The sequence below is a fragment of the Grampus griseus genome (assembly GCF_964374135.1).
Source record: "Grampus griseus genome assembly, chromosome: 1".
In the NCBI taxonomy this organism is placed as follows: domain Eukaryota; kingdom Metazoa; phylum Chordata; class Mammalia; order Artiodactyla; family Delphinidae; genus Grampus; species Grampus griseus.
The window spans coordinates 122,780,098-122,806,456 of NC_139017.1; the positions used below are offsets into that span (position 1 = coordinate 122,780,098).

Consider the following 26,359-nt stretch of genomic DNA (forward strand, 5'->3'; position numbering starts at 1 on the left):
TGAAATAAATTTCTTTCAGTCTCTCTCTTCACACACACACACACACACACACACACACACACACCCTATTGGTTCTGTTTCTCTGGAGAATTCTGACTAATAAAATGGTAGTTACTTGCTGCTCACCAGAAGCTCAGGCAATGGATAGACCATATATAAAAATAGACCTTTGACCTACCATCTGCAGCAAGCTCCCCAGAAAACCAACTCCTTATCTACAATAAATAACCCAGGAAGCCAGCTGCTATAAGTCAGATGTGTAGGAAATTTGATTACTGCCTCTAGTGACAATCCAGGAAGCTAAACAGTAACTTCTGTAATAATCAGCCCCAAATGGTTAGGACTTGATTAATAACTGACAGCTTCCTTAATTTTTGTCCCTGCTTTTGACTGAGGACCAAACCTAGAAAACCAAATATGCTCCCCTACCCAATCACACAGGATCCCCACTTCAAGTCAACCTGCCCACCGCTTCCCTAGGCCAACAGCCTCTAATCGGGGCATACTTGAAGACTTCTCTTTTTACACTACAAAGCTTTTTCATTCTTCTGTCTGCCTTTGTTTTTCTTAGCTTTTTTTTTTTTTTTTAACATTTATGACAGTGATTTAATGTTATTCATTTAAAAGTCATCTAACAGTTTTAAATTCGGAAATTTTTGAGTCTGCCAAAAAACAAGTGACAGTAGCTGACTCCCTTGTAAGCTTAGAATAAATAGCCTTTTCTTTTCTTATTCAAATGGTCATTTGTTTATCCCTACAGCCTTAAGGTACAGAAATGGCAAGAAATCAAGTCTTCCAGAAACCACAGTGGGATATAACCAGCCTCAAAATGCTGCTACCGGGCTTCCCTGGTGGCGCAGTGGTTGAGAGTCCGCCTGCCGATGCAGGGGACACGGGTTTGTGCCCCGGTCCGGGAAGATTCCACATGCCGCGGAGCGGCTGGGCCCGTGAGCCATGGCCGCTGAGCCTGCACGTCCGGAGCCTGTGCTCCGCAACGGGAGAGGCCACAACAGTGAGAGGCCCGCGTACGGAAAAAAAAAAAATGCTGCTACCTACAGAGACAGAATTTCCAGGGTCCCTACACATAATTCAGAAATGCACAATACATAAGAATATGTATTTGTATGTATTCTCCTCCTACCCAGCACTATTATTAATCGAGTTCAATGATAGGCTCCCCCGCCCCAGCCATGCCCTTGGGCATGCAGGATCTTAGTTCCCCAAACAGGGATTAAACCATGCCCCCTGAAATGGAAGCATGGAGTCTTAACCACTGGACCACCAGGGAAGTCCCAATGATAGGATTTTTTAAAACTGAAACAAATGGTGATAGCAAATGTGACTGAAAGTCTTTAGTACAAACAATTTAAAAAATCCAATTATTTTGACTTACGACATAGTGACAATAACTTGCTGATTATGCTTCTAGCTATGAAACTATTTCTTCCTTTAGCCTCAACAAATTTACTATTTCAGATGAAAATATAAGAAGTAATATTTCTCTATAAAAGTGGCTTTTGACCTGCCCCGTACAGATTTTATAACTAACGTGCAAACACTAAGATTTGACCATGATAATTACACAATTGAATTTATAAAAATTAAGAAGCTGAGACCTCTAAGAGTTGGGAATTAAAAGGGCCCAGGAATACAATTTAATGCCACATAGTACAGAAATATCACAATGGGATACATTTGATAATTAGATTTATTTTTTAAAAAAATAGTAAGTACAACCTTAAATCAGTAAAATTTCACAGACTTTTCAGATATTTGATTTTTGGCTTATGGTAATTAAGTGTAAACCATTGCTTTGAGTGCAATTTTCAACAATATACAAAATCACCCTTGATTTAAGAACATTCATTTAATAATTTAAATTCCTCAGAAAACATGAAAAATGAAATGCCATTATATTGTAAACATGATCAATATAAATCTTAAGCTTGAAAAAAAGAACACAATCCCCAATAGCAGCACAAATCTCACCTCCTTCAGAGGCAAATGTATATCCAAATTAACAAAAAGATCTTAACAGAATTGACTTGTCAATTACAATATGGGAAAGAGGAAACTTTTTAACAGGAATGATACCAGGAAGATTACAGTTGTGAAAGGTAATAAAGTCCCTTAAAATTTTCACTTGAAAACTCTGCAAAGGCTCATTAATGGTCCATTCAATTATTCAGAAGTTTTGATCTTTTTGCAGGAAGCAACCTCTAATAGCAGTTCTGGAATGCTAGTTGTGACTTGCATTTGGAGAGTGCTGTATTAACAGTGCACAAGAAAAATATGTTATTAAACCTTCAGGCAAAGACTTCACCTCCTCCAAGAATTCTTTTCTGAAGACTACATTCTTTTAAATCTGCATTTCGACTGATTTCCCTATACATTTATACACCCTGTATATTGTAATAAGAAAAGAGAAAACATTTACAGTCCACTCTATAAACATAGTGAGGCCACTCTATAAACATAGTGACCCGCCGCTACCAAGATTACGCATGTGCGCGCGCGCGCGCACGCACGCACGCACACACACACACACACACTAAAATAAAACTTACTGCTGCCTTCAAAGCTTGATCTAGATCATCCAGTAGGTCTTGTTTATCCTCTAAGCCCACAGAGAGTCGAATCAGTGTGTCACTAATTCCAAGGACTTCTCTGTCGCTCTTAGGCACTGAAGCATGGGTCATGATTGCCCTGAAAGAAAGAACGAGCAAAATTTTGATCACTATATTGTAGCAGGGGATGCATGTTTCTATCTCATAAATTGCAACTATTTTCAAAATTTTTCTACTCTAAATATCAAATGCTTCATACACCTACAATGTTTCGCAGGCAAAAAATTAAGGAATTGTGCAAATTATCATTTCTAGTCATGATTTTAAATGAACACAAAGATCTTTTATTGTTTTCATACCATCAGTAAGGTATACTCAATCGGACACTGAAGGTGCCAGTCAAACACCCCCATGCAGGAGGGGAAGACATAGCCTCCAGTGTGTGGATTTTAACACCAACCTGAATGAGGCCTTGGCCAGAAGTCATACACCCCATGACCAACCAGCTGCACTTATAAGAGGCCTCTTGGATCAAGAGCTGGTCAGAATTAATTCCATCTGGATCAAAGGATCAATCCAGAACTGGACCTTCTGAGGCAGATCAGGGAAAGACAAACTACGATCACTGGTAGCAATCACTAAGCATTAGGAATTAATTCCAACACATAACTCATGACACAGAGGCCTCAGAGGATGTTCAAGATCACGTAGCAACTCATTGTCATCGTCAGCATGGGTAAGGGTAGAGCACCTACTATGGTTCAGGCTCTATAGTAAGAATTGGGAAACCAAGAAGAATGAGATATTTTCTTTAGGTAACAAAGCAGGAGCTAAAGACTATGACAATTCACAAAACAGAACAGTCTACAGCAAATACCAAACAAGTATGGACAATAAGAACTGCCGGAGATCAGAGGAGGGAGAATCTCTGCGGGCTGAGGCATCACAGAGGGGAGGCTTATATAGTCTTAGGGAGCGCTTAGATGTACACTGCCCCCAACATTCCACCATCCCCTTCCACCACCAGCAGAAGGAATCACTTTCTCCTATCCACTTCAGGCCCATGGAAAGAAAATCTAAGTTGTGTCCAAAGTAAATGAATATCTTCTTTGATCACTCTAATGAAGTTTTACATGCAAACCTCCTCCTTAAAATGTTCTGCCTTTTTAGGCTCTTAATTCCTTAAAAGAGAGTGAATGTGTAGAAATAAGAACTTAGGCTTCTGGGACCAATAGACTTGGGTATGATTCTCAGCCCCTCCACATACTGGCTGTGTTGGGCTTGTAAAAGTTACCTGTCCTCAGTCAATTTCCTTATCTCAGTACACTGTTATCCACATTTTAAAATCGAGAAAACTGAAATTGAGAGTGGATAAGTAAGTTTTCTAAGGTCACCAAGTTAACACACGTTGTTAGGCTGGGAGACCAACCCAGTACATGTTGGCTCAGCTTCCTCCCCACTGACTGCAATGCTGCACTGGTTGCAGCGTTGTTGGGAGACACAGAATGAGGGTGATAAAACAGACAAGCTCTGACCTAAATTTATGCTTCCACTGGCACTGGGGTTAGCGCTTAGCTGGAGCTCCTGAGGGCCAAGCAACTTTAAACCACATCCCTAAATAAATCAAGCGAGGTCTACTTTTAAGAGAGCCTTAAAGTAATATACATTGCATTACTACGAAAAATAAACCAATTTCATATGCTGAGTGTGCCCTCTTGTGCATCCAGACTTATTAGCAAGCATTTTCCTGAAAGACTAACAAAAACCTCTATGGCTTATTTTAATTATTTGAATCATTATTTGGGTTTCATTTTTTTTTTTTAAAGATTATGAAATTGCCTGACTCTCCGCATGAACTATAAACTACTAAACCAGGGCAGGAAATGTGCCTAAATTTTAGTAATCCCTGACATTCCTCTGCACATAGTTATTTCAGAAATGTTCATGAAGGGCTTCCCTGGTGGCGCAGTGGTTGAGAGTCCGCCTGCCGATGCAGGGGACGCGGGTTCGTGCCCCGGTCCGGGAAGATCCCACATGCCGCGGAGCCTGCGCGTCTGGAGCCTGTGCTCCGCAGCGGGAGAGGCCATAGCGGTGGGAGGCCCGCGTACCGCAAAAAAAAAAAAAAAAAGAAATGTTCATGAAAATTAAAACATAGAAATATACCATGCATTTAATACAGTTGAAAATTAATAGGTAATGATATTGATTTATCCCTGTAATAATTATAATATATGGTCATAGAAACGTAAAAAGAAAAACAGGATGTAGCTCAGGAATGCTTGCTGGGACAGATAATCATTAAATAATAATCATTATTTTAATTATTAATACTATTTTATGGATGAAAAGATTGAAGCACAAAGGTTAAGTGATTGATGTTCTCAAATCCAGATCAAGGCTGCTTTAAACTCTCCGCTCACAGTTTCTGACGCAAAGCCTCAAGAGTGAAGTTGCTAACATATTCCTGTGTGACATTTGATTCATCAGCAAAACTTTCTGAACCGTTGTTTCCTTGTCTGTAATATAAGCTGTTGGACTCCCTGATCTTAGGCTGTTTTGTGTTCTATTATCCTCTGGTGCTTTGATAAAATTAGATGAATTGGTTGGGTCAGTTAATGAAGGGTCAGGAATACAGTTGAATTTTGGGTTTATGTCACAGATGACACAGAGCCATTTACCCCACAGAAAACAGAAAACAAACAGACTTGATGGTAACTAGCAGGGCTCTCCTCTGATAAATAAGAGTATGGAGGATTTTTTTTATCAGAAACACATTCTCAATTTCCCCTGGAGTCTTAAAATCAGCCCTTCTGGTACAAAGTCTCCAACCTCCCTTCCAGAGCAGAGTGGAGTAGAACAAGTGGCCCTGGTTCGGAGGTCAGAGAATTACCGCTGGAATCTCCTTCAGGCAAATAGGAAAAAAGCAAAATTTGGGAGGACGCAGCTTACTGTTTAGTAGCCCCCATTAGATTTTTATCAGGGTCTCCATTCTATGGAGTTAGAGTCCATTCCAACTAGATAGTGCCATGCTGCTCTTATTGCTAAATATCTTGAATGATCCCCGATTTTATCCTACTCCTTTTCCAAACAATCGTTACAGCTGAAATCAAAGTTAAAATACTGAGAAAAACAGAAATACTTACGGAAGCTCAGCAAGACTTTCATATCCTCCTAAGCTCTCAGCCAGCGTAAATAGCTGTGGCAAAGAAAATATTAATATAGATCTTCTACTAAAATAAAAATACTAAAATCTAAAAATAAATGTTGTTGATAAAATGGCCTCGGGACGGGGGATGGAAAATGGTGCAATTATGAATAAACTACAAATTGGATAAAAACTTGGAGAAAAAATCAGAATAAAATCCATAACAATGATTTCACCAGACTAAATTAATTAATTAATTTATTTTACTTATTTTGGCTGCATTGGGTTTTTGTTGCTGCGCCCGGGCTTTCTCTAGCTGCGCCGAGCGGGAGCTACTCTTCATTGCAGTGCACAGGCTTCTCATCGTGGTGGCTTTTCTTGCTGTGGAGCACGGGCTCTAGACACATGGGCTTCAGTAGTTGTGGCTCGCGGGCTCTAGAGCACAGGCTTAGTAGTTGTGGCGCACGGCCTTAGTTGCTCCACAGCATGTGGTATCTTCCCAGCCTAGGGCTCGAACCTGTGCGCCCTGCATTGGCAGGCAGATTCTTAACCACTGCGCCACCAGGGACGCCCCAATTAGACATATTATGTGTTAATTTTTAAAACATTAAAAGTTGATCGGTGGGCTTCCCTGGTGGCGCAGTGGTTGAGAGTCCGCCTGCCGATGCAGGGGACACGGGTTCGTGCCCCGGTCCGGGAGGATCCCACATGCCGCGGAGCGACTGGGTCCGTGAGCCATGGCCACAGAGCCTGCGCGTCCAGAGCCTGTGCTCAGCAACGGGAGAGGCCCCAACAGTGAGAGGCCCGCGTACCACAAAAAAAAAAAAAAAAAAAAAAGTTGATCGGTACTTCCCTGGTGGCACAGTGGTTAAGACTCCACGCTCCCAATGCAGGGGGCCCAGGTTCGATCCCTGGCCAGGGAACTAGATCCCACATGCATGCCACAACTAAGAGTTCATGTGCCACAACTAAGGAGATGGTGAGCCGCAACTAAGGAGCCCACATGCTGCAACTAAGGAGCAGACAAAGATCAACTAAGGAGCCCTTGAGCTGCAAAGAAGGAGCCCGCCTGCCACAACTAATAAAAGGAGCCCACATGCCGCAACTAAGGAGCCAATGAGGCACAACTAAGGAGACCTTCAGCTGCAACTAAGACCCAGCACAATAACATGAGCTCTAAAACCTCAGAATTATTACACTTGAGACATAGCTCTGTGGTTAACCTTTAAATAAAAATCTCTAAATGTCTATCAAGTTATACAAACTTACTCATTAATATGTATCACTCACTAAATTAATACATCTATTTAACCCCTTCCTAGGGAAGAAGGGAAAAAAACTTGGTTGTTGTATTTAGTGTTATAGTGTCATAGAATTTCACAACATGTTAAAAATTCTTCTCACAACTGTGTTAAATCAAATGTGCACTACTATATTTCTGATTTTAGAAGTGGACAAATTTTAGAACCAATAGAACTTTGACTAATCCAGAAGCATCCTTTTCTTTAGATCTGTAGTATTTAAAACTCAGTCTTAAATACATTACTGCATGAGCTCAAAGTAAGCCCAAAGTATGGAGTTACACAGGTCTCTCTCCCAGGGCCCCTGAGAGCCTTCTGCCTCTGTGAACATTAGGCAAAGGCCTCCCTTCCGTCACTCCAGGCAGATGCAACCTGGGTGGTGCAGGGTTTAGAAAGCCATTCCTAGGCTGGATTTCAGAACAGTCTTTCGTCATTGCAGTGACCACACACTACTGCGGTTTCATATAATACTTCATTTGAAAAGACGGTTCACTTTAAATTTAAAAACCAATGGATTAGAACATTCTGTCTCTCTCAAATGGACGGCAGTGTGCAGAGTTAAATAAGTTAAGTAAGCAGATTCATATATCTGCTACTGCATCACTCTTGTTTCAAGTGATTTTCCAACCCAAAGCATTTCATGACAAAGAGGCTTGTGGGTGTGAACTCCAGGTACAACAACATTAATATGAGTCAGGTGGAAGTGAGAAATAATGACTATAATAATGTTATAAGAAGGTCTTAACGTCTACAGTTTAAAAAACTAGTTTGAAAGTTTACCTTTAGGTTCTTGAGGAAAGTCTCAGCATGTTGAAGGGAGCCCTTGATATAAAAAGTGATCATCCCTGGGCAACCTGTGCACTGACGCTTTGCCAGCTCATGCTGAGGATGAGAGGGCAGTCCTGTAGTCATAAGGTATAACGAATGTCTTATTTTAGAGTCAAACATGTAATTTCAGAACAACAACAAAATCACCATTTGCTTAAGTCAACTGCAAATAAGCCTAATAATGAGCTTTATGCCATGTTGACATCTGACCTCTTGTTCTGGTCCCTGTCTATCTCTCTAGCTTCATTTTGACCTATCTTTTCTGGTCTCTCCTTGCTCTAGCCATGCCAGCTTTCTTTACACCAGTGGCATCACACTCTTTTTCAACTTGGGACTTTTGCATATGCTCTCCCTTTAACCTGGAACATTCTCTCCACTGACTGCCCCCTTCCCTCTGTTAATTATATCCTCTGTAATTTTTTTGCTTAATGTCTGTCTTACCCACCAGACTAACTCCATGAGGAGAAAGCTATTTCTTTTATTAATAATTGGATCCTAGTTCCGAGTGCAAGGCCTGGCCCATGGTTGGCTTTAATAAACACTTATGGAAAAAATCTGAAATGTCTTGTCCATGACCTTTTAACAAATGCTACCCACTCCTCAGGGCACAGCCCAAAACTCTTCTCCCTTCCTCCATTCAAAATGCACACCAGTCAACAGCTCTATACCTAGTGTACATATTAGGGCATTTAATCTCCTATGTATTTCTGCCTTGCCTTATCTAAATTCCTTAAGGGCAGGGATCAAGCCTAATTCTCCTTTACACCCAAGACTACATGGATGCACACCTCAAAAGGGTTTAAAAGAACTATTTACTTAAGACGACCAGACCACAATTAAAAAGTCTGGTAAAATAAATTCAAAGAGTAACATGTAAGTCTGCTAACTCACATGAGCATTTCTAGATGTTGTAAAGGTGAAGAAATTCCAAAAAAAAGTAATAGAATTTCGGGGGAGTTTTGGTACCAAGTATCAAGTCTCAATCTATATCAGATAAAAGTTAGAGCTAATGCAGAATATCAGACTGATAAGATTACCAGCAAATTACTGGAAAGTACAAGGTTGCAATCCTGGAACAGGTATACACAAACCTTCAAGCTAAAGACAGGAACATCAAATATGTAAGATTAATTTTTTAACATCCAAGCAACCACTAGACTATAGACAACTCTAGGCCAGAGATCATGTCCATCTTCTTTACCATCAGACCCACCAAAAAGCCTGACACACAGACACACAAAAAGCTCAATAAGTGAACAACATAAAAATATATGAAAGCACCTAACTTACAAACAAATGTTACATAAACAGGATGCATAGGATGACACTTAAAATCCTAGTGTAAGCATATGTGCTTAGAAAGCAGATTAACATACCGGGATAAATAACCTTTTCTACCCAAGGATTCGACTCCAAAAACTGAGCAACTGCCATTCCATTTTCGAAATGCTTCTCCATGCGGATTTGTAGAGTCTTCAGACCTCGATTGCAGAGGTAACAGTCAATAGGAGATGGAACTGCTCCAAGAGCTGCAAAATGAACATGTCCTGGATTAGTCTGAAGGTGAGGAGGCACCCAGAAAATCCTCTCACTGCTCTTTTTCATTATAGTGACTCTGAGAAGTTAGCTACAAAGCCCAATGTTTGAGTTTTAGTGGGAAAAATTAATATATCAAATTAGAAACATGAGAATGAAGCATAAAACATGCTTAGTGAAATGGGCTTTAAAATGAGAGGGGAGGGCTTCCCTGGTGGCACAGTGGTTAAGAATCCACCTGCCAATGCAGAGGACACGGGTTCGAGCCCTGGTCTGGGAAGATCCCACATGCCGTGGAGCAACTAAGCCCGTGAGCCACAACTACTGAGCCGGAGTGCCACAACTACTGAAGCCCACGTGCCTAGAACCCGTGCTCTGCAACAAGAGAAGCCACTGCAATTAGAAGTCCACGCACCGCTACAAAGCGTAGCCCCTGCTCACCGCAACTAGAGAAAGCCCACGCGCAGCAACTAAGAGCCAACGCAGCCAAAAATAAATAAATAAATTTATTTTTAAAAAAATGAGAGGGAAAATGAATTATCCTGAAAATTAAGTACAAATACAATGATATGAACTTTTCAAATATGAGCATCAAGTCTTTTCTATGATTTTAATGAAAGGACATAGTTTAATCTTGTATTTCTTTGACAGAGTATTATAATACACAGAGAAAATAGCAGTTCAGCTCCTATTATTTCTGAGTGTTCTACCAATATTCTATTTAGCTTTTGTCTAAAGCAGCCTGTGATTTCCCATGCCTCCAGGATACGTGCCTCAGTCCTTTTTTTTTTTTTTTGTAAATGAAAGGAATTTATCAAGCAATAAATTTTGGTTTCCTTCCTCAGTGCCCCCTTTTGCTACCCAACATGTATTCCCTGGAAGGGGATTTTTATTCCTAATTATGTTTGTATCTTATCTTTCTGTCAAATCACAGTGGTTAAATCAAGTCTCTTTCAATAAACCCTTCTCCATACCTGAGATAAGAAAACAATCTAAACAGAAAACAGACGTTTAGACACCTGTTGAAAAATATAAGTTTATATGTTAAGTGCCATTTAAAAGTTATCATCATTTCAGATATAAAAGGTATAGTATAAGAAAGCCATCATTCCAAATGTTTAAAAAAAGAGACAAAAGAATCCATTAAGTCATAAAACTAAAAATTCACTTGAGGGACTTCCTTGGTGGTCCAGTGGTTAAGACTCCACACTTCCAATGCAAGGAGCGCGGGTTTGATCCCTGGTCGGGGAACTAAGATCCTACGTGATGCTCGGTGGGACAGAAAAAAACAAAAATTTACTTGAGCTTTACCAAATTATGATCAAAAGTAACATGGCTTTGAAAAATAACAAAACATATCTCTTGGTCATGTTGTAAAGCCCTATTATGTTATAACTGTATTTTTATAACCCAATTTTTCTTTCCTCTAAAAAATCAGAATTTTTCCCACTATTTCTCATTTCTTCCTAAATTAGTGGAATGCTATCACTTCACAGCACTTAGTGGAAATACAAATATCAAATGTAGTCACTTTGAGAGCATAAGGGGAAATTTGGGTTTTTTAATACTTACAATTTTGCAAGAATCGGAGCCTATCATGAAGCCTCTCAGAATTAAGTGACACTAAGCCCATCACAACATCACTGTGGCCTAAAAAAAACAAAACAAAAACAAAAAACTTTAAGTTAAAAACAACATATGTTTATTCCTCAGCTTATAATTTCTAAAATGTGACTTTCACTTGAAAAAACTCTGGGAAAAATCCCTGTAGAATCAGTTTAAATAAACTTTAGCAAAAGCTATATCTTAAACAATAAAATTAAAATCATGTAAAAATTAAATGTTTCTTTTTAAGCTATCAGCAGGATAAAAATATAACATTTATAGTACATTTTAATCCTCTGCTGTTAAATCATGAGCATAGTTTTGTCTGCTATAAATGAAGTCCTATATTTAATCAAAGTATTTTCTTACTTTCTACATGAGTCACAGAGAAAACCTGAATAATAGAAGTAAAGGGATAAAAGGATAAAGTCTTATGCTACTTTCATCTATTGATGGAAAAGAACATTCTAAGTGAAGACTGTCTTACCATTCATATATTTTGTTGCTGAATACATACAAATATCAGCTCCCAGAGCCAAAGGCCGCTGAAAAGAATAAAAGGTTTTTATTCCAAATGGGAAATCACTTGAAAATATGCTTCATTGTCTGCCTATTTATTATTGTAAATTCCATTCCTATTCTAACTTTTAAAAATACGCATATCTTAAAATTTCCAGGAACTCTGGTATTATCTTTCCCTTTCCTCCCTCACACCAAATAAAAATACAAAGTATTAGAACCAGTATTAAATCCAAAGGCACAAATTTTCTGGAAATAGCAGATAAACTCAGGTCAACAGGTCTTCTGAACTTGTTTCTTTAGAGCAGTTGCTGACTAGCCCCTAAATTTATTACCTTTAGCAGAGATGTTGGCATTTTATGACTCAGTAAACACGGAATAGTTGACACAAACATTTAGCAATTGTTCTGTCAAGTAAGTATAAAAGTGATTTGCTTAGGTTTTTAATCATTAAAACCTTACAATGTATGCTGTGGTTATTTATTGATTTGCCATGATCTTGACTCTTAATTACTCTTTTATTATACTAGTTTTGTCAAGTGTAAAATCACTTATAAGGAAATTTGTTTAGATTGTTTTCCCTCACTGAACTTTCCTGCAAAGTAATTCTTTAGTCTTAGATGTCTTTGTTTACGGTGAAAATTAAACTAATAATCAACTTATTCACTAAATAATGTAATATCAACATCTTTCCATTTAAATTTCCTTTAAAATAAAGTGTGTGTGTGCGTGTGTGTGCGTACGCGCGCGCATGTGTGTGTGTGTGTGTGTGTGTGTTTAACCTCCCTAGCTGGGGGCTATGGGACTTTTCATTTAGGGTTTCAAAAATAGGACATTTTAAGTGTGGTATTCCTCAAAGCACTCTCTACATATGTGTTTGCTCATCTCTAAAGTGATGAGTCAAACTAGATGTTGTGTGAGGTCTCTTCCAGTGCTAACATTCTGTAAACTCTATGGTCAAAAGGAAAAATAAAAACCAATAACTAACAACTGTTGATGCCATTATGCTCCAAGAATCATGAGTTACTTTACATAACCCAGTGAAGCACTTTACATAACCCAGTGAAGCATTGTTCAAAATACTTTACCTAACTCAATAAAATCAGTATGTTTATGACTAATTGTACAGATGGGGAAAAGGGACTAAGAAAAATAAAATAGATCACTCAGATTTAAAAAATGGTAGAGATAGGACTCAGACTACCGGAATTCAGAGGTTCTACGTGGAAACTTTATGCTTGTATGTCCATTTTGCCTTTTGTGAGACTTATAAAAGATCAAGAAGACAAAAGACAGGAAAGACAGAACATACCCACTTTTCATGAGTGTAAAATAATGAGAAGATCTTTTCAGAAGATTTGCTTTGTGGAACCAAATGTGGTTCCACATTTGGTTTGTGGTTGCCTAGGGACACTGTGATTCTGATTAATTCAACTGGAATGAATCCAGACTGAAATGAAGCAAATTGCAGTCCCTGGCATGAGGAATGTGATGTGGGCTTCAGAAAGGTGGAAAAACTGGACCTATTTTAGTGACAACAATAGGAGAAAAAGGGCCAGGCCTGATGGGTAACCTGGGCAGGCCCAGCTAAAATGATTCATGCGATCTCTTTGGGAATATACAGGACTCATGATGACTCAGCTAGAGCAATCCTATGCTATAATAACTTCCCTACTGTAAGTGGTAGATGGGGTAAGGAGTTGGGATAAAGACTCCAAGAGTGAAAATCACCTGGGACAAATAGATGATGCCAGGAGATTTTCACTTGGAAACAGACTGCCTTACTTGATATAAGAATCAGCTGGGGCTTCCCTGGTGGCGCAGTGGTTGAGAGTCCGCCTGCTGATGCAGGGGACACGGGTTCGTGCCCCGGTCCAGGAAGATCCCACATGCCATGGAGCGGCTGGGCCCGTGAGCCATGGCCGCTGAGCCTGCGCGTCTGGAGCCTGTGCTCCGCGACGGGAGAGGCCACAACAGTGAGAGGCCCGTGTACCAAAAAAAAAAAAAAAAGAATCAGCTGAAGCTATATCATGAGCCAAAGGTAGATGACACATGAAGCCATATGAACACATTGTAGCCAGGAAATGTGTTTCAGGAAAGGAAGGTAAAACATGGTAGTGCCTTCCGAATAAAATGGAGTAAGGTGAAGAACAGCTTTGTGCAGACTCCTAGGGAGTCAGCCAACTTCAGGGACCCAGAACAGAAGCAGGGAATATAAACAATTGAGCTTGTAAACATCTGCCTAATTGAAGAGTTGGAGAAAATGAGCTCGGGTTTCAGGAGCTCTGCAGAATAAAGGTGAACTACAGGAGGTGTAATAAGAATGACCACAGGATACAGACAAAAAGGAAATAGCAGGGAGATGGTAACTCCTAATAAAGAAAGATAACAGAGTTAGGTTACCCAGACGAAAGAAAAGGAGAACGTATGGGGAAAAGCCAGACAACCAGTCAATTATAGAGAGATCCCAAGATGATCTACCAAAAGGAGCAAAGCAGAAAAGAAGAATCTGGAAAAATGTACAAGAAAAGAAAGAAAGGAATTGCGGATGAATGGGAGGGTTTGAGTGGGGAAGAGATGTATGTAGAGGACAGGCAGGAAACGAGAGAGTCTAAAAGGAGCACTGTAAAGGAGCTGTACTCACAGATACAAGGTGAAACATGGAGTAGAAATTCATGATACAAATAAGGTAAAGATATAGAGGGCAGGGCATGGTCTTCGAAGCACTGAGGGAAGACAAACTAGAAAGAGGGAAGACAAATGGAGAAATAATGTGTGATGTACACTGAGATGTCATTGAGTATAGCTTTTCTCTTCCTTTTATTTGAAAAGTTAGCCAGGTTTAAATATATATAAAATAATATAACTGACCTGGAACCAAAACATAAACATTGAAACCCCTACTATGTGTAAGGCACTGACATATACAATCATATAATACGGCCAGGTCTTCAGAGAGTTTACACAGAGAACTTAAAAGCTTTAATTAAGACAACATGTAAAACACACAAAGCCCCACACAACATATTAACGTAGTGTTGAAAAGATATTAACTAATGGTAGGAAAGATCCAATTTTAATTCTTTGTCTAATCAATAATTATAAGCAGATTTCATGTAATTTAATGTAAACAAGTCCTTCCTCTCCTAATTACAGGTACCTGTGTAGTCTACTAATCATTTACCTGGAAATATGCCGACATAAAAGTGTTATCCACGACCAAAATAATGTCTCCATGTTTATGGACAGTATGTGCACAGGCTTCAATGTCAATCATCTTCAAGATAGGGTTTGTGGGAGTTTCAATCCAAACAAGCTAAAACAATTCAGTAAATGACAATAGTTTGTAAAAACACACTGCCAAACATCTATCTCATATACTGTAACCATCTGGGAGGCTACATTGGAAGACCATAGATAATGAAGTTTAAAGGTTTGAATCTGAATCCCAGCCCCATGAATTTCTAAGAAGTCATCATAGGTAAGTAACTAACCCTCTACGTTCTTCCAATTTTTTATCTATACAATAGGATTGATAATATTTACCTTATACAGTTGTTGTAAGGCTCAAATGAGATAGTGTACATATAAGCAGAAAAGCATTCAAGTTAATTATTGTAATTATTTTCCATTAAAAAGAGGATGAATTCCAAAGAGATAGTTCAATGTCTGGGAATTTTGTTCTCAAAGATAAATAACATAGGTTGTCTAAGTTTACATTCTGGAATTTTCAGTAAAGAGAACTATCTCTATGACGCCAAAAATATCCTGAATAGTAACTTAACGCCAGATGCACTAGAACCTACAAAATAAGTCCCCAGAACTTGAAGAAGAGAATGGGTTTTAGAGTGAGGAAGAAAAGTGACACACACAACAGAAAACCTGGCCACAGCTCACTTAAGAGACAGTATCATATTTATCTGTCTATTCAAAAACCAAGCACAATCCAGGCACATCATGGATGTTTGATAGTTATAGAAAAGACCAAAGAAAAGAATTCTGTTTGTTAAACAAGCTGCCACTGTATTGATTGACATTATCTACAGCTTTCTTTTTAAAAGGATTAATGGTTCTTTTTTCTATGTAAATGGACAAGTGGTCTGGTTTAACTCTCTTCCTACTCTAGAGTTTTACTGTAGAAAAGACATGGTAGTTAAAATAATGCCTATTCTACAAGAACAGAATTATTTAAGAACATATAAAATTTTATTTCTGGGTAAGAATTTATTATTCTCATTCATAATAAAAATTAATTAAAATAAAAATAAGTAAATAAATACAAAATAGATTTTACGTAGACTTAAAAAATGTACTTCAAATGATGAGGCAGACATTTCAGGGGGAAAAATGTATTATTTCAAGTTGGTAAAGAGGCACTATATAAAGTTCTATTGACAAGAATTAATATACACACAATATGCTTTCCTCCCTTAGAAAGACTCAAACCAGCTATTTTAATAAGAATCTTTTCTCCCAAGCAAGAAAACAAACAAAAAACAACAACAACAACAACAAAAAAAACAAGTTCCTTTAAAAACAAGCCTTAATCACTCAAGCTCACCCTGGTGTTAATCTTCAAAGTAACTTGTGTGAGAAAAGCTTTTCATTTTTTAGCATTCACTGCAACATAATCTTGAGTACAATTCAAACCTTTTAATCATTAGCAAAAAGTTGGAAAAGGCTGATACTTATAAAAGGCACTGGTCCTTCTTTTCCCCATGCAGAATTTCAATGAAGTCCCAAGAAAGAATATCACATATGCCATTCATTCCAGCACAAAACACCTTCCGGTGGCATACAAGCTTCCCAGGATGGAAGCTAAAGACTGCTTGTGGCTCATTCTCTGTTTCTATCATTTTGCTGAAGTATCCCTTAGAACCCTTAAAACTATGCTTAGGGTTTGGGGGCTTCCTTACAAACTTCCTTTTCTGTAACCCAAACTCTGTGGTGACTTTTGTTACCAATACTAGCTTGGTAATGCAGTTAAGAATTGTCTGCTTTTGCTAACAAATTTTTTAACAGTCATCATGTATTGGGTACTGTAATAAGCATTTCATACGCCTTATCTCATTTAGTTCACACAATCACCTTTCAATAAGGCAGGTACAATTGTCCCCATTTTGCAAATGAAAAAAAATGAGACTTTGGTTAAATAATTTGCCCATGATAATACACCAACCATGATACAGAATTAGAATTTGAATCCCAATACAGAATGCACGCACCTAACCATTATGCTATACTACACAGAAGTCAGACCTATCCTAATCTTGATGGCTTCCAATGGCTTCCAGTAAAATTTGTTATTCAGATTTAAATTATTTCCTCAAGCAAACAGAAATGATGAAAACAAAACATCACAAGGAAAACAAACAAACTGAAAACTGAGTTACCTTGGTTTCTGGAGTAATAGCTGCCTCTAACAATTTGGTTTTTGAACAATCAACAAAAGAAATCTTTAATCCAAATTCAGTTGCCACCTGCCTGAAGTACCTGTTTGTACCTGAGGCAGAAGAGAATCAGATAAAATGAAAAGAAAACTGTATTAGGAAATATTAATTCCTTAAAAGTATAAACACTTAAAAAATATAAGGAAGTGTCAATCACCAATAAAGAAACAACTAAAAGCAATTCTACTTTGTTTGAATAGTTTGACCTTCTCATATACTAAAGAATATAAGGCTTAAATTTTAAACTAAAAATCAGAGTCAAATAAAATACACTTGATACCCACACCAATTTGTGTGAAGCAGAAAATGTTTCTTAAAATATACAATCTCTACTCTTCAAACATGAAGTGGCATGCTTACTGAAATATCTTTCTAAAACAATTCCTTCCTACTACTCAAATCTAAAATAAATGAACTGGGACTTCCCTGGTGGTCCAGTGGTTAAGACCCCAGGCTCCTAATACAGGGGGCCCAGGTTCGATCACTGGTCAAAGAACTAGATCCCACATGCCACAACTAAGACCCAGCGCCACTAAATAAATAAATAAATAAAATTTAAAAAAATAAATGAATCAATGCCAATGAAATATTCAAAATAAAATTTCAAACTGATTATACTTTGGTAAGAGAAAAGAATTGGTTTTTATCCTTTGTTCTTTCTCAATCTTTTTGTTATGCGGTTCTGAAAGCTTTAGTAGACAAATGAGACAATGTAAATCAAACTACTAGGGTTTTACAGTGAAAGAAGATAAATCATTCAACTTAGAATGGCTTCTTTTAAAAATACGGTTCTGGATTTGATGTATATATATGCAAATTTAAAGAAAAATTTGCTGTTATTGATAGTGAACCAAAAAAGAAAAAAAAATTATCATCAAAGATATACTGGAGGGACTTCCCTGGTGGTGCAATGGTTGAGAGTCCGCCTGCTGATGCAGGGGACACGGGTTCATGCCCCAGTCTGGGAGGATACCATATGCCGCAGAGCGGCTGGGTCCGTGAGCCATGGCTGCTGGGCCTGCGTGTCCGGAGCCTGTGCTCCGCAACGGAAGAGGCCACAACAGTGAGAGGGCTGTGTACCACAAAAAAAAAAAAAAAAAAAAAAAAAAGATATACTGGAGGGACTTCCCTGGTGGTGCAGTGGTTAAGAATCTGCCTGCCAATGCAGGGGACAAGGGTTTGATTCCTGGTCCGGGAAGATTCCACATGCTGTGGAGAAACTAAGCCCATGCGCCGCAACTACTGAGCCTGTGCTCTAGAGCCTGCGTGCTTCAGCTACTGAAGCCTGTGCACCTAGAGCCCGTGCTCCGCAACAAGAAGCCACGGCAGTGAGAAGCCCGCGCACAGCAACAGAGAATAGCCCCTGCTCTCCTCAACTAGAGAAAGCCCATAGGCAGCAATGAAGACCCAATGCAGCCAATAAATAAATAAATACATTTATTTTGTAAAAAAAGATATACTGGACTTTTGGTAGACTGATCCTAGGTAATATAAGATAGAAAAAGAATGTAAAGAATTGTTAAAAAATCAACAGCAATTTTCAAGATTTTGTACCTATGTTTACCAAAAGGTTTTTATAATACATTATAATAGTAATGAAAAATTTGATTTTTCTATAATTTCAATTCATCAGACTATCATAGGGTACTATGATAAAATATAAAGCATTTTGCAAATTTCTGAGAGGGATAAAATGATTACTAAGAGTAAGTCTCTTCCTTCAAAGAACTTACAGATTTAACTTTTTGTTCAAATAGGAGATAGATAAAATGATAATAATATTCCATAAATCACATTTTAATTATTTGGAAGCATTTGGTATATATGTATAATATACTTACAAAATTTTTTGCTGTTGTTTTGAACACAAAAATCAGTCTTACTTAAAGGTAAGGGCAACTTGTCTTCCTTACCTTCCCACTTACCACTTTATATAACTAGCATTTAAACAATTTGGAATGAAAGTTCTTAAATTTGTATCCATGGATAGGTTTCAAGGGGTAAGGGTCCTTGGAGAGGAGCCTTATCATTTTAAAATTAAAATGATAAACGTTGGGTATAGTCTTAAGTGCATTTTTTGGAAAGAGGTCTATAGCTTTCAACAGCTTTTCAGAAGCTTCCCTAAAAAAAAAAACGCAGGGGGTGGGGTGGTTAAGGGTTGGGTAGAGTTAAGCCCTTTGAGAATGACTTGGGTTATAGACCATCTTCACTGGAGGTAAAAATTTTTAATTACACTAGAACACTCTCTCTTTAAACACTATCTTCTCTAGAGTAGAATATATCTGGGATAAGCTCATTCCAGCTGCTTAAATAAAATTATTATTAAACAATCTCTCTTATAAGCAAGTTCTGGAGCATAGACCCTAAGTGTTTATGCTCCTCCTTTATCAAGTGTGAACCAGCATAGAGTTGTTCATCATATTTTGAAAAGATAATCAATAGTCAATAATCCTGGTAGCACTGTTAATATAATTCAGGACCCATTTTATTGTCTTTCAAATATCAGCTGAAACAACATGAATGAGAGAGGTCACCTACCTCCATACACATCATCCATACAAATAATTTGGTCTCCTGCTTTTAAGAGATGGGTAACAGTCACAGTGGCTGCTAAACCTGAAGCAAAGGCCAAACCTAAGGTAAAAACCAAGTTAGAGTAAACCAAAATGTCAGAACTATAGGTTAAAAACACCTACAGTATTTAGTTGCATTACTTTATATCCCTCTCTCTGCTGACTGAAAGACAACCGTCACTACTGAGTCACCAGAAATCCCCTGATTAATACCATTACAAAATCCCCCTTTCTATTTCAAAAATAAAATATCTTTAAAATAAAAATACTTAATTCTGCTTTGGTTATAACATTTCTCTGAAAAGCTTCAAAGAAATAATTCTTTACAAAATTCGGAGACAAAAGACCAATTGCCAATTAAATTACACTTTAAAAGTATCAAACTCTAAAGAAATTTCAAACTTGAGGAACAGAGCTAAGATATGATTCATCCATTAACTATATGGATATGCAGTTGAGAAAATATTTTAACAAAACTCACAATCAGACCTGATAAATTTAATAAATTTTATTTTTTTTAATTTTTTAATGTGGATTCTCTTTAAACACATGTGATCCTGAATCTCATATTGAACAAAAATAGTGAAACTGAATAATAAAAAAATAACTGGCATTGTACACATTAAACACTGTAAAGAAAAATATTCTGATAAAATATCAGTGTATCACCTTGATGATAAAAATCACTTGTGACCAGTAGATGGGATATCCAATTAACTTGGAAAATGTAATTTTTGCAAAGTTTTTTCAGAAAAGTTGAGGTTGACATTGCAGTTCTCTACTAAGCAGATCTGTGGTCCAACAATGAATTCATACAGAAAGCTAACCTTTAAATCCCATTCAAAACAACCGTGTTTTCTGGAGCCCACCTGAAAAAAGTGTCTGGCATATGAACCCTCAGCCTTTATAATTTCTGTGGGAAATAATATTCCCCACACATTACTAAATTTAAGAAATTTAGTGTTTAAAAAACTCCCCCTCTCACCCAAAACAAAAGAAACTCCCCCAATCCCAAACAAACACCAAAGCTCATATTAACATTTCTGATTCCTACACTCTTGCTGTGAGAAAACTCCTAAGACTCTCCTTTTTTAAATTCACGATTCTGCCCTCATTTCGTATCATTTGTATAGAAAGTACAGAGATGATTTAACAGCCGTCCACTCCCTTCACGGAAGAAATTCAAGTTTTGAGGAGTTAATCCCTAATCTCCCAAAGCACAGTATCAAGGGTACCTGGCTATTGCAAATGTTCCTTGGTGCTACTCTCAGGCACAAAATAGCAGGTGAATGAACCAGAGTATAAGAAAGTTTATATTCTCATAGGTGGTATTATAAAACTTAGTTAATTTGTATCTATTTATACTGACAGCTTCAGACGAAGAGTACGTTTACATGAATTCTAAGTGGCAAATTCTGCCATTTTGCCTCTCTTCATATTTATTTTCACCTTATAATTACACATATACATATGAAGTCAGCTGTGGGACCTCAAGCAAATAATTCAATGTCATAAAAAAATAAGAGTTTTGAACTAGCTAATCCTTATTTCTTTCCAATTCTACATTCTGTACCTCTGTAATTTTTTCTATACAAATAAGAATGGATTCTAGATTTTACAAACTTTGAAATGAAAATCACTTACTGTACTTAGCCCCATCCAGTGCTGCCACTGCTTTTTCCAAGCAATTCCTGGTGGGATTTCCAGAACGGCTGTACTCAAAACCCTGAAGGAAAGAAGTTAGAGTTCATCCTAAGAGATTTAAATTTATTATCAGGGTCTTAACATAGACATTTCCTCAACTACAGGTCCATCCTGCCATGTCTTTCTGTTATTTATCTATTACATGTCTTGCCATTAGACAGAAGCATCACTGTTGTGGCCGTAGTGGTATGGAGAGACCCTGAAGTCAGCCAAACTGGGTAAGAATTCTGTGTCTGCCACTTACGAGCTACATGCCAATAGGTTAGTTACTTAATATTTCCCAGAGTCAATCTCCATACCTTTAAAATGGGAATAAAATACAGATATCTACTTCATAAAATTGATGTGAAGATAAAATGAGATAAGTTCTCTGCATGATGCCTGGCATGTGCTAACCACTAGATAAATGGTGGTTTTTATGTTACAGTCACCTCTACCCATTAATCTAGGGATATTAGGAAACAGGAACCACCTGAACCAACAGAGTAAACCTATTTCTAACCTGCACTTCATTTCCTAAAAAATAAGTGTTGTGAGCTCTGTTTAGCATCCAACAGGAAGCTATGAACAGATCTTACAAATGCTCGAAGTTCAGATCTTAGCTCTACAAAAGCAACTCAAAAAAGAGAGTAATTCTCGGCAAAACAGCTCTATACAACCCCTTTTTAAATTTTGCATTATATTCCTTTTACATGTATGACACTATACTACCTGAATTCATCCAGTCATTTTATTTGATTTATTTAGTTTTATTGAGGTATAGTTGATGTACAATATTACATAAGTTTCATGTGTACAGCATAATGATTCACAATTTTTAGAGGTTATATTCCATCTGTAGTCATTATAAAATATTGGCTATATTCCCTGTGCCGTACTATATATTCTTGTAGCTTATTTATTTCATATAGTAGTTTGTACCTCTTAATCCCCTACCTTAACTTCCCTCCCCCCTTCCCTCTCCCCACTAGTAACCACTAGTTTGTTCTCTGTATCTGTGAGTCTGTTTTTTTGTTGTTGTTGTTATATTCACTAGTTACTTTTATTTCTTAGATTCCACATATAAGTGATATCATACAGTATTTGTCAGTCTCTGTCTGTATCCAGTCATTTTATTTAATCCTCACAATCTGCTCTAAAGAAAGTAAAGCCAAATGTTACAGGGAATGTCAGTGCCAGAATTCAAAGCCAGGACTTAAACACTCACTAAAAATCCTATACATACTTTTCTCCTCCTGCCCCACATGGCACATAACAAAACAAAACCACTCTTTACACCTGTTTCTGATTCAGGAGCTCCCAGTATTAGAGATAGATATAGATGTGGCTATAGATATAGATATTTAAGTTTTGTTGCCTTTTTTGTCTCCTTGTTTTTGACAAACCGGGTAGACATTTTATAGGGCTCCAGGATATCCTCATTACTGGCCACCATCACCTCCTTGATGTGACCTGCAGCTGTACTCCAGACAGAAAAAAAAGTTTAGATTCATGTGGCTATTGCCATGGAAAGGTAGTCCATGTCTCCCTAAATATTCACTGCAGAGATTTAACTTTGTGGTTGGGGAGGGGGGTGGGGGGAGAAGCATATTTCAGTGCCAATTCTCACTCTCATTCATTCAATGACTTTCCAGATGGAAGTGGAGAATTAGATGCTTCTCATTCAGCTCCTCAAATTCTCTTTAGTGCTCTTAACTGACATTTTAAAGATATTAAGAGGAGTTCGTGGATTTTACCACCCCTGCTGCCTCTCTGAAAACATTTAATTGTTAATATCACAGCTAAATTATTAACTTTTGCACTAAATGCTAAAGCTTGGGCAGCTACACGTTCACAAAGCCCTACACGAGGAAGAAACTTGGAAGACAGGTTGTGTACACAATTTGATTACAACATATAGTAGCTAGAAGTATCCTAAACCAGTTGTAGAAATGCCCTTAGAACTCTACTTCACAAAACAAAGGGCCACGTCTAAAAGAATTTTCCTCAACTTATATAACATAACACACTAAAGAGGTATTTGAAGTATAATCAAGGTTTTGGATCTACAAAGTGTATTCAATTACAGTTGACACTTGAAGAACTCCCGGGCTAGGGCACTGACCCCCTGCTCAGTGGAAAATCCATGTACAACTTATAGTCAGCCCTCCATATCCGAGGTTCCTCCATATCTGTGGTTTATGTCCCCAGATTCAACCAACTGCAGATTATTCAGCACTGTAGTATTTACTATTGAAAAAAATCAACATATAAGTGGACCTGCACAGTTCAAACCCCTGTTGTTCAAGGGTCAACTGTAATTTCTTCTGGACCTCAGCAAATTTTAAATACTCCAAGATCCATCACGTATGCTACCAAAAAAGGAAAAGCTATGTAATGAACACAGAGGCCTATCTCATCTATGACTCTGGGTAGGTTCCTTTTCTATAAAAAGTACATAACACCTGTCTTGCTCTCTAACCTGGTTGTTGTCCAGATCAAACAGGAAAAGTGCAAATATGAACACCATGAAATAGCAAACTACTGAGCAGTTATAATGTACAATGCAGCTTAACATACATATCAACAACTTATGTGGTAGGTACTATTATCAACCCATTTACACAGGATCAACCTGAGGCTTAAGGTAAGTCAAGTAACTTGCTCAAGACCAACTGGCTAAAAAGAGGTGGTGTCAGAATTCAAACCTAGGTCCTCTGACTACATGATTTAAGCTCTTAATTACTAAACCACAATGATGCAATGGGTTAGACTATTGCTAGCATTACTGTAGTATAGCACAGGATAGACTAATGCCCAAGAGTGGGTGGGGTTCCAGAGCAGTACTGCATTGGAATCCCGGCTCTACTGCTTACTAGTCATGTGGCCTTTGCATTGATACTTATCCCCAAACCTCAGGTTTTTCATGAGGGAAATAAGAACCTAGTTCATACTAGAATTGCTGTAAGGATTATGTGAGGCAATATATGTAATACACATGATAGAATGTAACTATGAATCTGGCTCAATGGCTATTAATAACTACTGGAATAATATTGGGAGTTAATAGCTACTGGGAATAATCTTGATTCCAGGTGAGTTATGAGACTCTTAATTTTTTTCTTAGTTGACTCCTTACTATATCTTTACAATTTTTGTTGCTAAAGGTAACTTAAGGAAGTTATGACACTCAGTTTTGAACTGCAAATTTGCCAAAATCACATGAATATCAGTCCAAATCTATGGGGCATGTTGGACAAACTGTTCCTTCCAGTCCTGCTTATCAAAAGAAATGCTTATCAAAAGAAATATGATCATTGAACCATTCAATACAAAGCTTTATTACAAGGAGGTTTACAGGTGTAGCAAACATCATTCCTGATATACACAAATTAAACCTCACAAATTACTTGCGTGCCTTCTTAATTTATAAGCCATCTCTCTTTTACCGCCCAACACTGGACCGCCCCAGACAGACCCAGCTCACCAAGTGCCGGCCAGGAGCCCCTTGCTTGAACGTGGTGGACAGTGAGATGGGAGGCACTACAGCGTGGGAAGTCCATTGCTCTGGTTCCTGGCCCACATGGATGGCCTGCGTAGCGAAATGTTGGAACCTAGGCAGGAAACCGTGTGGGGAGGCGTCTTTTTCCTGCATGCTGATCTGCGAAGGAAGGTGAGAGTTAAAGGGCAAGGAAGATAAAACTGTGAAACTGGTGAGTCGGGGCTTGAAAAAGACACGGAAGAATTAGGCGAAAGAGAGGTAAAGGTATGCCCAGCAGGGTGACCAGCGGCGAGCGCACAAAAGCCGGACTGTAGCTGAGACTCTATTAGCGGGCCGGCAGCTTTGCTTCACCTCGGGGCGGAACCACCGCGACCCAATGAGCGCAGGCCCCTACGCGGTCCCTGCTCCTCATTGGCCGGCAGCGGAGGCGTCGCCCGGAGCGTCGCCGCCAACCCTCCCGCACAGGACTTGGAGTGAAGCCGGGGTCCCTGGGCCCCTTGGTTGGTCCCTGCTGGTGAAATTCCTGAGTCCCGGCCCAAGGGAAGCTTCATTGCTGGCTCCTGTGAGCCACCCAGGCGTCTGTGTGACCTCAGACCGGAGGTTCGCCAGAGATGTGCAAATAAACTGCCTTGACACTGAAACCGAGTAACCTGTAAACAGGCCACGCAAATATCCTCCTCTTACCGTAGCCCTTGCCCCAACCCCTCCCACCTCCACCAACCGCCCTTTGTCCTGAGGGCGGTTCTGACAGACGAAGCAACAAAGTGGAGATCGGTGACGAAAACGGTGGCCCAAGCTGCCAAATGTGCAGCTTGGATTCTCATTAACTGAGGGCAGCCTGCCTTTGAAACAACGCTGAACTCTGTAATGACCCAGTAATTATGTTGATTGAAACAGGAGTGAGGGTCATATTTTTCTTAGGTAATAGTAGAGCTACTGTGATAAGGATCTCTAAGCAGGATTCCGGCAGCTTCCTAAGAGCTATTCAAACGACTTTTTCCAAGCATCATTATCTTCTTTTGAAGTACCCAGAGAGACTCTCCCTGATGAAAAAATATATATATACAGTGTGTGTGTCTTTGAAAAACTTATTGGAGCCTCAAATCCTTACACAAAATGCCTTCATTGTTACGCAGTTGACAACAACATCCCCGTAGGAAAAAGGAAGCAGTCCCGTGTCACAATTTATTCACCTGTATCCAGAGCCCTACTCTCACAAGGAGCACTCCTTTAAAACAGACAACAAAAATCTCCTTGTTCCCTAAACAATACAGACTTGACCTATTTACTATTGTGACTCTTTTCTAGGACTAGGGTTAGGAATACTTCTGTTCCTGCAGCGTGTTAACTAAATATCTGAAAATTTATTAAACCATTTAAGAAAGAAGAGAATACAGAATAAACGGCTCTTAAAATTACAGGACTGAGGCAACTGGCTTTTCAAATTAACTACCAGGACACAGCCATTAAGCACTAGGACAACAGAGCCTAAGGACCTGCAAACTTTTAGAAACCTAGCAAAATTTTTAGCCCTGTGGGGAAAATGGATGGACTCCAAGACACTAATAGATATTACTGTATATTTAATTAATATTTTCTGTTAAAAAATAACATCGGGCTTCCCTGGTGGCGCAATGGTTGAGAGTCCGC

General features: G+C 38.5%; 1 protein-coding gene across 2 annotated transcripts; it reads right to left on the minus strand.

Annotated features, from left to right (window-relative positions):
* Window positions 1-1,660: 1,660 nt before the first annotated feature.
* On the minus strand, window positions 1,661-25,034 carry CTH (cystathionine gamma-lyase). 2 transcript variants are annotated; one of them, XM_082673039.1, is made up of 12 exons: window positions 24,695-25,034; window positions 21,169-21,250; window positions 19,490-19,585; window positions 16,895-17,004; window positions 14,686-14,817; window positions 11,470-11,527; window positions 10,950-11,027; window positions 9,218-9,370; window positions 7,794-7,915; window positions 5,711-5,763; window positions 2,568-2,706; window positions 1,661-2,266 (listed from the first exon to the last, which is right to left on the minus strand). In XM_082673039.1, the coding sequence occupies exons 1-12, from the start codon at window positions 24,860-24,862 to the stop codon at window positions 2,240-2,242; spliced, it is 1,218 nt and encodes a 405-aa protein (XP_082529165.1). In that variant the 5' UTR covers window positions 24,863-25,034; the 3' UTR covers window positions 1,661-2,239. The 2 variants fall into 2 exon arrangements, with proteins under 2 accessions (XP_082529165.1, XP_082529164.1); XM_082673038.1 differs by lacking the exon at window positions 1,661-2,266 and having other exon boundaries at window positions 2,306-2,706.
* Between the last annotated feature and the right edge of the window lie 1,325 nt (window positions 25,035-26,359).

What these genes read in the sequence shown, in the direction of transcription:
- CTH (XM_082673038.1), bottom strand. Translation starts at nt 24,862, where the DNA reads ATGCAGGAAAAAGACGCCTCCCCACACGGTTTCCTGCCTAGGTTCCAA. An exon ending in TTATGTCGGCATATTTCCAG is followed by an intron (nt 11,528 to 14,685) that starts GTAAATGATTAG and finishes TATTCTTTTCAG; the next exon opens with CGGCCTTTGGCTCTGGGAGC. An exon ending in GAAAGTCTTGCTGAGCTTCC is followed by an intron (nt 2,707 to 5,710) that starts GTAAGTATTTCT and finishes TCTTTCTTTCAG; the next exon opens with GGCAATCATGACCCATGCTT.